This window comes from Durio zibethinus, chromosome 11 (genome assembly GCF_047325235.1).
Source record: "Durio zibethinus cultivar Kanyao isolate XHJ-2024 chromosome 11, ASM4732523v1, whole genome shotgun sequence".
NCBI lineage: Eukaryota > Viridiplantae > Streptophyta > Magnoliopsida > Malvales > Malvaceae > Durio > Durio zibethinus.
The window spans coordinates 10,633,099-10,646,829 of record NC_143172.1 but is presented as its reverse complement, the minus strand read 5'-3'; the positions used below and the strand labels follow the sequence as shown (position 1 = coordinate 10,646,829).

At 27.9% G+C, this 13,731-nt stretch overlaps 1 protein-coding gene across 3 annotated transcripts in view; it reads right to left on the bottom strand.

Annotated features, from left to right (window-relative positions):
• LOC111289224 (phenylalanine--tRNA ligase beta subunit, cytoplasmic-like) overlaps positions 1-11,987 on the bottom strand; it is a 44,716-nt gene extending 32,729 nt beyond the window's left edge. For 2 of the 3 annotated variants that reach the window (XM_089768007.1, XM_089768009.1), the window contains exons 1-8: positions 11,734-11,987; positions 10,941-11,640; positions 10,727-10,842; positions 9,725-9,791; positions 9,134-9,175; positions 3,488-3,529; positions 3,220-3,296; positions 2,637-2,775 (exon numbers count right to left, since the gene is read on the bottom strand). In XM_089768007.1, the coding sequence (XP_089624133.1) occupies positions 2,637-2,775; positions 3,220-3,296; positions 3,488-3,529; positions 9,134-9,175; positions 9,725-9,791; positions 10,727-10,842; positions 10,941-10,967 (510 nt within the window). In that variant the 5' untranslated portion in view covers positions 10,968-11,640; positions 11,734-11,987. The remainder of the gene's footprint in view (positions 1-2,636; positions 2,776-3,219; positions 3,297-3,487; positions 3,530-9,133; positions 9,176-9,724; positions 9,792-10,726; positions 10,843-10,940; positions 11,641-11,733) is intronic. The other variant, XM_089768008.1, reaches the window with a different exon arrangement.
• Between the last annotated feature and the right edge of the window lie 1,744 nt (positions 11,988-13,731).

The window sequence follows — 13,731 nt, the reverse complement described above, 5'->3', positions numbered from 1 at the left end:
CTCCTTGCCATAGGTCATATAGAGTGCTTTTGATCTTGAATGTTGCAAATATATTGTCTACATTGGAGTAGGTTTCTTTCGCAGCATCCTAAATCTTCTTAGTAATTTTGTAGTACATGAAATTCTCACCAATCTCATTGGTCATAGAATTGATCAACCACGACATTACCATGCTATTCTTCAACTTCTAAGTTCGGTACTTCGTGTCATCTTTGTTGGGTGAAACAATCATTTCTGTGAGATAATCCTCTTTACCTTTTTCACAAACAAACAGCATCACTGATTGAGACCATTGAATGAAATTTTGTCCATTGAGTTTGTGACTAGTGATAGGCAAAATAAGGGGCTCGGACACATTTGTGCTGCTGGTAATGCGTAGAAAAAAAGATAAAATATATATATAGATTTTGATGATTCAGGATAAACGCTCCGATACCATGAACAAATTCATGAGAATTTTATTTATGAATCTTAAAAAACTTCCTAGCGTGCAAGAATATATATAGCTAAAACATCAAATTTGACAAATCCTATGATATCCTAGAGATAATAACAAATCACCTAAAAATTCTCTAACAATAAATGAAAACTACCCAAGTAGTAATTTGGTCAATGAACCAAATCCCTTTTATTTAGAAAACAACCAAAATATTAAATGAATGACACCTAATTAAATCTAGTTTGGAATCGATTTTCCACACAAAGCATACAAATGATTATTCAAGAAAATGACTATATCAGACTAATGTAACCTCATCTCAATGCTCCTCCTAACCAACCCCCTTCCCACCCCCATTTCACATGCTCGCATACATAAAAGAGAAGCATTATAAAATACTAGCTTAAGTGGCATGTAATACATTTGTGGCACAAGTGAAAAATATTTAAATAGTTTTTACTTTTGAGTTAAATCCACTTGGAGAGACAAAGTAGGAGAAAACTCAGTTTCTTAGCCTACAACCTTTTAAAGAAAAGAAGAAAAAAAAAAAAAAGGAGGCTGATTACTAATTTGATTAAAACCTAAAACTCCATCTTAAGTATTTGATAAAAAAGAACCTCAGAGTTGGTGTCACACCACCCGACCAGTTGTTTTATGTAATAATAACTAGATATTTGTGCCACACACTCCTTATGTGGTATATAACTGAAAAGAATAAAATGAATTTTCTAATAATATAAAATTTTAGTTGTAAAATGCTTGCAATGAGAAAAAATAGGAGATAACAATCGTCAGAGAAAAACAAACAAAATAGAAAGTGTGCAAAAGTAGGTTAACCAAGTTGGAGAAGACTCCAACTCATTTTAAATATTTTAGAAAATAATATTGAGTTGATTGGACATTAACTCAGCTAGTTGCTTTTATGTTAGTTTCTCCTAATTACTAATGCATTTGCATGCTGACTTCATTGAAATTGGATCGAATAATAACAGACAATATTAGTCATCTTATCCTGAGCAAAGCGTAGGTGGGTGGGTAGGTACATGTGCATTTGTGGGGGGGGGTGGTGTTTGCAATCAAGAATACAGACATAATCTAAAGAATTGAGACAGTAATTTCAAAAATAAAGCCAAGATTGGCCCATCAATTTCTTGAAAGCATTTTAATAATGGGAAAGCTATCTGTCATGCTCTAAACCATTACAGCAATCCAAGTACCTTGAAGTTACATCATTCCTTCACGATCTTTAAAACCTTGTAACATTATACAAGTGATGACTATTACTACAAGTACTTGACTTCATACATGATATATTTAGTCATAGTCAACCCCACTGTATTCAATAAGAAGCTAATGACAAGTTAGTTTTCTAGATGATGGAGCATACTGGAAAATGCATCAAAAGGTGTTTAGGAAGCATCCTAAGTCTGGTTCGAGAGCAAAAGCCTTAATTCACCATGTGTCCAATGATCAGAAGCTTAGTTGGGAGCTCGAGTAGGCTTCATTAGTAGCTTTTGTGTCTTAGATTTACATTTCTTTAAATTAAAGCCGTCAGTTATTATCTTATTTTTCTATTCTTGAGTTTTAAGTGTATATCATTTTCTTAATTTTCAAGTTTGCAGGAAATTTCAGATTTTGTGGCTGGGATCTTAGTTTGATTATTCCTTATCCTTCTAGGTTTAATTTTAAGTTTGTTAGTTTTTCTCTTTGGAGCCTATGTATTTGGTAAAAGGCCCAATAGAATTTGGAGTTCTATTTCTTTAAGTATTAGGGATACTAGGAGTCCATATAAATCAATGCATATTTCAGTTGAGCTATAGTTTAATATCAAAGAATTTCCAATATTATTGATTTATGATTATCTGATACAATCAACTTTAAGTGTGACTTCGAAAGACCCTGACTTTAGGGTCTCTTCTCTTTCTTTTTCCATATTCAATTTTCCCAGTTTTCCTAAAGAATTCAGGAAATTGCCATAAACACTATTCATCTAGCTAGGCTACATCACTATAGGAAGAGCAATATTAAAATGAGCAGTTCAGAGAACAAATTCAGACAAAATTAACCAGTTTACAACATATAATAAGATCAAAACAAAATAATCACACCATCAAGAGTGGAATTCAATTACTTTCACTATATGATGTCATAAAAAATAACAAAGAAATAAATGGGAAAAAGAAAATGGCAGAAATACCTCATCCACCTCCAGAGGAACTCCAATAGAACCGGTAATATATGATAGTGGAACCTCCATATTATATTCTGACAAATCAGGATAAAAACTTGAGTTTCCATCAGAGGATATCACTTCTACTGGTTCCACCTCAAATTTCCTTTCACAATATGCTGAAAATGTCATTACCTTTGGAAAGAAAGAAAAGCCATTCTTACCACTAACTACACACAGATGAGGACAGAAACTACCAGAACTCAACTCCTTACCATTGTAGTTAAAACAATCTTAGCCTTTGTTAAATCAGTTGCCATGCATTCAAAGACATTTTTGTATTTAAAGTGATAGCTGAATGTGTACCATTAATAATTGGTGCTAAAGACAGAACAGTTCTGTGTAAAGAAAAGAAAAACAGAAAGTTCATCCAGCTGCAAGAAATATTAGGTATCTTTAAACCTAACAAGATTTACAGTATAAGCAAACACTGGAAATGACTAACATAGGCAGAAGGTTAAATAGTTTTAATTTTTTAATGATAAATTGATTGCTGTCACAAAAGTTAAAAATCCTAATAATCAGATAGGCATCACCAAAAAAACCATACCTGTAGCGATCATATATAACAGGGAACACTTTTGACTTCTCAAGTATGTGCAAGAACTTCTTCAACTTCAAATCTGGCTGTTAGATGTTTCACGGTATAACATATTTTAGTATAACCCTTCAGTGCAATAAAAATTGTCAAATCTTATCCAAAACTAGGAAGCAAGTGCAAGGAGTACAGAATGAAATAACAAACTACAATTGCTTAATAAAGTAACGTCACAATTTCACAGGTAAGCACAACAAATAAGTTCATATGAAAGATTTACCTTGTAAAATTCCATCAGCTCATCAGCTTTGAAGTTCTTCACCTAAATTAAGAAAAAGAAAAAATCAATTCCCTGAAATTAGTTTCAGCCCAGAGGACAAAGGAATGTTTTTCAAATGAATAGAAGTATACAGATGGCTAACAAGAAGAGGAATAAAGGAGTTGATGATAAACAAAGAATACTAAAGAAGTACAGGCTAATTGCAATCTCCGAAACTAAGGTAGTTCACCAACAATCATGTGGTCTGTTGGTAAAGTGCTTGGACTGTTAGTTCCAATGACCAATATTCAATCTCTGGCAACCTAAAATAATTTAAAAAAATGTAGTTCAACAGAAAATGTACCCTTAGGAAGCCTTGTTCCTAGAACATCTGCATTATGTCGCAAAGAGATACACACCAAAAAAAGCAAGGCACCAATTTCCAAAAATCAGTTCCTATATTCAAACTATACCTGAAAAACTAAAAGGGATATAATTAGTTGTTGCAACAATCAAAGTCTGATCCCAATAAGTAACAAGCACAATGACAAGTGCACAAGCTCAAGTCCATAAAAAATAAAATGTTAAAGAGCAAGGCCATTTCCCTACCAGGATTCCAGTTGCTAATAGCATAACTTGGCAATTAAGCTTCTACTAAGAAATTAAAAAAAAAAAAAAGATAAAGAAGAATTTAAAATGGTTAAGTCTGTAAATTAAGTTACACACATATTAAACAAAAATTTCAGCTAATAAATGAACAAATCAACTAATGCAATGAAAACACAAAGCCAAACACAAACAGCACTTAATGAGCATTAAATTAGCTTTAATATTACATACAATGACTATTTTTGGATTGCTTTAAATTTACATAGAAAGAAAAAAAAAAGACTAAACAATTAAAAAAACCAATTAAGATTCAACTTGCAATACTTCATTAGGAATGTCCTAAAATAGTAACACACAACTGAAAACAAGTGACCCGAAAATGCTACTAGCATAAAAATAGAATATGTCATTATGATTTCTACTAAATTTTCCATCAATTTCATTGTTTTAAATAAAATTAAATGATTATAGAGATTATCACCAACTTAGATAAACCTAGTGATGCAAAACCCTAGTAAGCTAATTGAGGGGTTAGCTTAGTTAAGATTTTATTTTATTACTCTTGTTGTATTTATGGAGTTTAATTGTAATTTTATAGATCTAGGCTTATGTTTGGTTTTTACGCATACTTTTAGAGTTTAGTATCTTAGCTTGTTTTTCTTATTCTATTAAGCTTTTTTTTAGTCAAGTTTATTAGTCTTCTATTAAAAGTTTTCCTTGAGGTTATGTTTGATATATAAGATTATAATAAGCTAGGACAAGATGATATTATGAATATGATTAGATTAAATAATGTCATCATATCTTATATTTGATGTCTGTAAGGATTAAGATAAGATAATTTATGTATTGGTCAAAATTCTCAAAATTTATATAATTTAAACTATTGATATAATTTTTAAGGATATAATAGGACATGTAAATTTAATTTCATGGATTAAAAATAATCCCCTACTTTTTCAAATGATAGAGTTATCCTATTGGCATAGAATATTTAATCTTTTCAATAATCCAATCCTTTTATTTAAGTGCATAATAAACATATGACATGATAATTAGTATATTATCCTTCAATTAATCTTGCGTGTCAAACATAGCCTTAAAGTCTTAAATACGATAGGAGTTCTAGTTCTTCTAGGATTAAGGTTGGTAGTAGGCTAGTAGCCGATATAAATAACAATGTACTAAGAAAGCACGAACATGGGGCAAATGGCACAAGCCACCAAACACCCAGCGAGACTCCAAACAAAAAAAAAAAAAAAAAAAGACAATGTCTTAACACACTTCGACACAGGCAAAGGCACAACGAAGACAAAGGATGCAATGTTTTTTGCTTAAATTTTTTTCTAAAAACTGAGAATTGTAAAGCCCATAAAGAAATGAATCAAAGGAGGAAAAGTACCCATCCACAATTAATTAAAGTATAAAACCAAAAAGGAGATGAATTTCATATCTAGATTCAAGCATCACCTATTAATTTATTGAAGGTTGAAGAAGATGAAGGATGGAGGAGATGGTAAAGCCGTAAAGTGAAAACTGTTGATTTGTTGAAGATGAAGAATAGAGTAGATGGTAAAGTCGTAAAGTGAAGAGATACTCAATTTCTTCATCCATTAGTCTTTTTGCTTTCCTTAGGGGTTTTTTGTTATTGTTATATATTTTTATATTTTATGTTTTTGAAATTTTTATTTTGTTTTATTTTCATTTTATTTTCAATTTATTGAATTTGAAAACATGTTTGGATAAAATATTTTTGTTTTAGAAATACAAAAACAAAAATATGCAAGAGAAAGTAGTTAAAATTTTTAGACTCCATTTGTAATTAATAATATTAATATAATAACATTTAATAATATATTATTTATTAATATAATATTATTTATTCATTAATATATTATTTTTAATATATTATTTATCAATATTATATTAATAAATAATATATTCTCTTAATATAATATTTATTAACATATTATTAATATAATATATTATATTCAATATATTATCAATATAATATAATAACATATTAATATAATATATTATTAATAAAATATATAATATATTATAAAATAAACAATATATTAATAAATATTATATTCATAATATATTAATATTATATTAATAAATATTATAAATAATATATTATATCTATATCATATAAATAATATATTCATAAATATTATTTATTAATAATATATTATCTTAATATAATATTATATTAATATAATAAATATTGTATGAAAATAATAATATATTAACAAATATCATATTAATAATATATTACTAATGAATTAATATATTCATAAATATTATATTAATATAATAATATATTATATTCATAAAATATATTAATAAATATTATATTAATCATATATTATATTCATATAATATTATATTAATAAATATTATATGAATAATATTATATTAATATAATCCTAAAAGAATTAAAACTTTTATCCTATGTATGTCTTTAAAGGAAAATTTTTAATAAAAAAAACATCTTAAAAACATATCCTAATAAAATAAGAAAAAGAAAGACACTAAACCCTAATATAAGGCTCCGTTTATTTTGTGAAAATTTATTTTTGAAAAATAATTTTTAGAAAATATTTACATTTTATGAATTGAAAAAAATTTTATGTTCTTTAAATGAGTTAATAAAAAATGTTTTCCATTATTTAATTGTTTTTGGAAAATTTTTTTTCAAATAATATTAATATAATTATTAAAATATTAAAAATTATTTATTATTAAAATATATTAAAATTAATATTCAAAAATAATTATATTGTAATAATAATATTTAATATTAAAATATTATGTTAATATAAAAATACTTAAAATAAAACTATTTATTATTTTTATATTATTTATTAATATATTATAATATCATTTATTAATATAATGTTATTTATTAATATATTATAATATCATTTATTAATATAATGTTATTTATTAATAATATTTATTAATATATTATTTAGTAATATAATATTATTTATTAATAGATTATATAATATTTATTAATATATTATAATATTATTTACTAATATAATATTATTTATAAGTAAAATTATATTCAAAAATATTGATAAATCATTCTACTCATAAACTGCTCTTTTTTTAAAAATATTATTTCTTTTTCAAATCTATAAGACAATTTTTAAAAAAAATGATCTTATTTTTCGTTGACCAATAACTCATTTCTCATTGACTGACCAATTTTCTGCCAAACAAACACTGAAAATGCGAAAATTATTTTCAAGAAGTCATTTTTTACAAAATGAACAGAGCCTAAATGTAAAATACCAAATGTAGTCCTAGATCTATAAAATTGTAATTAAGTCTCATAAATACAGCAAAAGTAATAAAATTAAATCTTAAGTAAGCTAATCCCTCAATTAACTTATTAGGGTTCTACATCACCTAGAGCTAAAAGCTAACTTGAATCCAAAGATCTACAAATCCCAAACCTGACCAAACAATAACAAAACCTACTAAACACAAACCTAAATTGACTTAAAGCAAATCAACCCAAACCCATTTCGACCCAACTTGAATTGAACTAGGAACAACAAAATATAAGTTGAGTATAATTTTATTTTTCTCTTAAAAAATAAATATAACAGAAACTATTAGTCTAACAATAACTTAAAAAGATAATAAAATTATAAAATCTCTTTCTTTACAATTGTATTTCTACCTTTATACATCTTTTCTTTATTACAAGATCCCTTGTGATTAAAAAAAAAGAGTAAAATAACAAATTCTTTCCATTATTATAATAAGAATCAATTTCTACAATTATACATCATATATAACCCATTTCATTTCCATTTTTCCTTCTTTATTTTTCTTTCTTACCAAATAGCAAAATAAATAATTCGAATAGAAATAATTACTTTAAAAACAAAAAGTGATACATAAACTAGAAAAATAATTAAAATAAAGTTAATTTTAAAATTTACCTTATAGCAAACATCATTTATATTTATATTCAATTTTTTTCCTTTTGACCTCTCAATAAAATTTTGGCATTCAAGAAAATAAGTAACACCACCTTTAAATTTGGAGTTATGATTTGACCTTGTCAAAAGTCTCAATAATTAATGATAAATTTAGTTATTTAAACTAAATGGTACCGATCAATGCAATAAAGATAAATATTAAATGTCAATCATCAATAAAAAATTGCTTAATGATTTTTTTTTCAAGGTGGTAAATTTCATAATATATAACAATTCTAAATTAAGAAATGACTTTTAATTTACTTTTGTTTGTCTTTATATTATCGAATCTAATTTTTTTAATATATATTTATCATATCAATATTGGAGGTGAAACAACCACTAGTTAGCGAAATGTGACTTTGAAGGACTTAATTGAGGTTCATAAAATTTGAGGCAACCCAAAAGACCCACTTGAACCCAACCCAATTTTTACTATAAAAGTCAACAACTTGAACCTCAAAAGACACAAATCCAAAATAACTCGAGATCTAAGATGACCTGGATCCAAAGTGACTCGAAACAAAAATGACCTGAACCAAAGACACCCTAGTTTTCATTGAACTAAAGTGACTCAAATTTGAATTTGACCCAACCTGAATAATGCCATCTCAAATTGCACCAATAAATGCAAAAGAATAAACATGTAAATAGAAAGACAGGGTGGAGAGAGAATCTAGCTCCTAGTTGAGTAACATTTACATAGGAAAACTATGTCTTGGTTGCAAACAAGGCAAATTGTCAATAGAGAATTCTATTGTCTCAAACAACAGATGGAATATAAATTTATGTAAACAAAAAATTTAATGTAAAAATATAATTTTTGTTTCAAATATAGTAATAGAAGCAAGATCAAATTGAGCAATTAGTACTAAATTTCTAATTGAAGATGGTACAAGGTTAACAAAAAATAAAACTAATCATTTTCTCTCTCAAATATAAGCTAAGTTCCTCATGGCTAGATCAAATGGAACTCACACTAGCAAGGTAGAAGTAGTTTTTTTAGTTAATATGTATATTGAAAATACTATTATTCCCACATATGATAAATTACCTGTTTTAGTGGCACAAAATTTATCTCTAGAGGTGGCAATGCCTGAAATAAATAGACAAATTTAAGTATTGTTTACAGGTTATAAATGGGGTGAGAAGTTGACAAGGCTAAACAATTATGTCAAAAGTAAATTACTGGATCATAAAAAGAGCAAAACAAGTTTTAAATGGGTGCAACAATTAAGAAGTTTGGGCAAACTATATGAATTGTGACAATTACCCTGTCAATTGACAAACTAGAGAAAAAGCAATTACTACCGTCACTCAAAACCAACTTGACAATTCAGAAATTGGTTAATGTAAAATAGATAAAATAATAAATAACAAGTAAACCAATGCCAGGCCCAGGAAAATAATAACTAAATGAAAAAATCTCATGTCAATTGCAAAAGCTGCTATTTGACCAAATCATCAATAGGCACAAGATTTCAGCCTTGGGCTGCAGCCACCCTTTTCCCATCAAAGAAACCTACAACAGAGGATCTAAAGCATCTTTGGAAATTTGTATACCTACCATTGTAATAAAGCATAAAAAAATTACCACAAAAGCTTTTAATCGATAAAATATGTATTAGATTATTAGGCAGCCAACCTCATATGTAAAAAGCCCTTCTAATGTGTCCAAGTCATGAGTCCCAATAGCAACTAGGGTTCTTTTCCTAAAACAACAAAGTGAATGTAAGCAATACAACTTTAAAAAAAATGCATGAAATCTTTGTACAATAATAGTTTGATGCTTTAGAAAGTTTCCAAACATTACCACTCAAGAAGTTGAAATGGAAGAAAAAATCCAAACAGTATATAAATTAAGGTCATTGAAAACAAGTTAAGATGGTAAAATATATATTTAGCAATCATTTCCTCGTTGTTGGAAGTTTCATTTTCAGCAATGTAATTTGTTTTCAAAACATATAATTTGAATTATTGTGATTAAACACAGAAGTCATTTTCATTTTCACCAAACACATTTCAAGAGTAATGCGATCATCAAATTTGCTTTAAATTCCTGTAAATATCAGGAGCAGGAATCTAACCCTCCAAGTGCAGGGTGAAATCAATTTTTGTGCCAAAACTATTCTAAATGGATGCACATTTCTGAAGACACCCATTTCAACAGCTGAATGCAGCCATCACTGGACCAAAAATAACTAGCCATGTAAGTTTTATTGATTCTTGCAAGAAGAATTTTTCTACATAGAGGCTTACTTAAATTTCTATAACATGAAGAAAAAATTGGATGCATCTTGCATTATACCAAAATTGTACACAATTATTCTTCATTTTTTTTTTGTTCTTTTCCTCCCAACCTTGTCAATCCCAACAAAAGGTCCAATTTAAAGTGTTATAAGCCACATACCACCCACATTAAGCACCTAAACAAAACTGCAGCTATTCTAGACTTAGATGAACACATTTAAATATTCCCCTTCACAATCAGAGATCAAAAGCAATCATTGATTTTTTTTTTTATAGTTCATGAATTTATTTTGCAGGTTCAAAGCCAATCAAAAGTAGGAAACCGAAAAAAAAAAAAGAAAAAAAAGAAAGGCTATAAGGATAATAGTACGCGAAGCTGCTGGTTAGATAATATCACTTGTAGATATTTTGGTACAACTTATCCTGCAGATCAATGAAGCTGTTATAGCTTGCTTCATCAAAAGTTATGCCCCTCAAAACCACACAAACAACAAAGGGGTGGATTAGAGATGTCTGCATGTAAAGGGAAAGGTATGATGTTATTATCAGTATTCAATAACACCCAAAACAATAGCCATACCCAAAATTGATTTTTCAACCTTCAAAGGTACCTCTTTTTTCACATGCATTTTAAGCATTGATTCCTTACGAATGTTGGCAACTGTATATCTGGGTGCAAACCCTTCCAAGCAAAGCAAATCATGCCTGGCTAGGAATCAAACAAAACCTTCACCAGTATTTTTTTTTCTCATTTACATGAATTATCAAGTTTCAAGGCAAAAAAAAAAAAATTGAAGCATGCTCTTTTCCTCCAAGTAATTCTCTCCAATTTCAGGTCAACAGTAGTAGATGAACCCCAACTTGAAGCTCTTTTTAGGAAAATCTAATAGTTACTGCACCTATGGCTTTAAGAAGATTAAAATAAACACATTAGCAACAGTCAATAAGGGTATAACTCAGTTTTTTTCTGTCGAAACGGGATAAAAGTTTTTTTTCCTAGCAATACTACACTGTTGAATTCTGTCAAAAGAAAATCCTAAAGTCACAGATAAGCAATGGAAACCTGTTAGTAGAAACTTCAATCTTGTAAATCTAGTAAATGACTTCATCATTAAGACTAGATTTTTCCTCCTCAAAGTGCTTCTCTTTCAAAATTATTGCTTTGTCCATTGTCTAGTTCACAATAACAATATCCTATCAAAATTCACACATATCCATTGTTTTCCCAAAGACAAAGTGTAGAAAAAAAAATCACCACATCGTCAAGTTCAACCCCAAAACTGAAACACAGATCTTCAAACTCTTCCTGAGCTGAAAAATGTATTATTTTGGTTAGATTCATAAAAATTCCAAAATAGTTTATTAAATAAAAAATAAAAAAAGGTTTTTTAATTAGAAACCCACTGTAAGATCTGTCAAGGGCAGCAAAAAAATGATCCCTTCCAACGCCGGCAGTAGGCATGGCGGTAACGGCGTCTCTCTCTCTCTCTCTCAACCAAACACCACCACACGGGGCTTTAAGTACTCAACTTTAAAACCTATTCCCCATCATCACATTTGTAAAATGAACTGGGTAAAAAAGAACTCACTGAAACCTGCCACTACCCTAGGGTGCAAACAAGGCAAGAGGAGCCCGTTTGTTTGGGCCCTATTCATTCATTTTTAAAGTTGCCTAGCTCGCGTCGTTAAAGATTTTTTTTGCCTTTTTTGTTGCAGCTTGACTTTAAAATTTGTTATGTCCTAACTCAATATTTTTAATTAAATGATTTTATTTGTGAATATTAAATAAATATATTCATTAATAAATTAAAAAATACATTCATGAACAAATAAGATCCTATTTATAAGTAATTAGAATGTTACCCTTGCGCAGGGATTTTTTAATTTTTATAAAAAATAATTTATAAATTTTGGTTTTTAAATTTTTTAGATTAAAAATTTTGAAAATCTTATATTTAGAGTTTTTTATATGGTTGTTTGTGTTGATTGGTTGTTGTTATTTTTTGTAATTTGCTAAAATATCTCAAATCTAATATTTTTAGTTTTTTAATTGTATATTTTTTGTTTTTAATAGATATTTTTTAAAAAAATATTTAAATTTTAGATCTGATAATTTTTAAAGAATGTTTATTATTTTTTGTGAGATTTTTTAGTTGATTTTCATGCAGGTTATTTTTTCAATTGATTATTTTTAGTTTTTTTTTGTCTTAATAAATGATTCAAATTTAATATGTTGATTAGTTTTAAGATTTTGAAAGTTGATTTTTTTTTTGACAAGTTAAATATATTTTTATGGATTTTTTTTTATTATCTAAGTGCTTCTTTTTCTTTACAAAAATATTTGAGGGCATTATAATTGCCAACAATACATCATTATCCTTATACTCAACTTTTATTATATTTTTGTATTATAATTATAATTAAACAAAAAATTTTTTTTTTTTAATTTTCCATGGTAAGCAAAAGATTCATTGCATGTTAACATATTAATCGTTAAAAATATTTGAAAAAAAATTAAAACAATAAAAAAAATATGGCAAGCAATGGACTTGCCATATGTCACTTTACTATGCTTTAGGGATAGTTTAAAAACAATAAAAAAATAACACATGGCAAGCAATGGACTTACCACATGTCACTATACTATGCTTTAGGGATAGTTTTTATCTATAGGATATAGATAAACAAATCAATATTTAAGCAAATTTAAACTAATTAATTAATTAATATTTTGAGTATGTTAATGGTATTTTTAGAGTTGGTAGGAAGGGAAGTAGCTTGGTGATCATATGAAGGACAGTTAGGACCTGTAACAAGAAAGCACGATCAAGGGATACTAAAATTGGTTCCTTAACGTGCACTCCGACACTTAAATCAACCAAATGTCTAAGGTTTAGGTGAGGAAAAAGGTATACTATAAGTGCTTATAAAGTTTAAAAAGGAAGGATTCTTAATTTTTACTATACCTGATTCCCGTTTTTACTTTATATATAAGAAGAACGATGGTGACATAACTAAGATAGTTGACAGTTGATGGTAAATATATGTAAAACTCAAAAAGAGGTCGTGTGAGTGATTGTAGATTGTATTTAATTATCCCAGGCAAGCATGAGCTACATTTAATGATCCTAGGCAAATTAAAGGCCAATCAATCTATTATAAAGTGATACCTTGATGGAATGCTAGTGAAGGTAGTTAGGCAAGTCCTTTCTTAATAAGGAAGAGCCCACTTTATAGCGAGAAGTCTAAATGTCAATCCTCATTTGTGGTCACATGATGATCGGGCATGTGTTAACTTGACGATCATGGGAATTGATCTTGTTGACTAAGTAAATAAATACAACAATTGCCCCCAAGTCTAAGGAGGTTATAAAGTGACCACCTTGAAACATTTAACAAAAG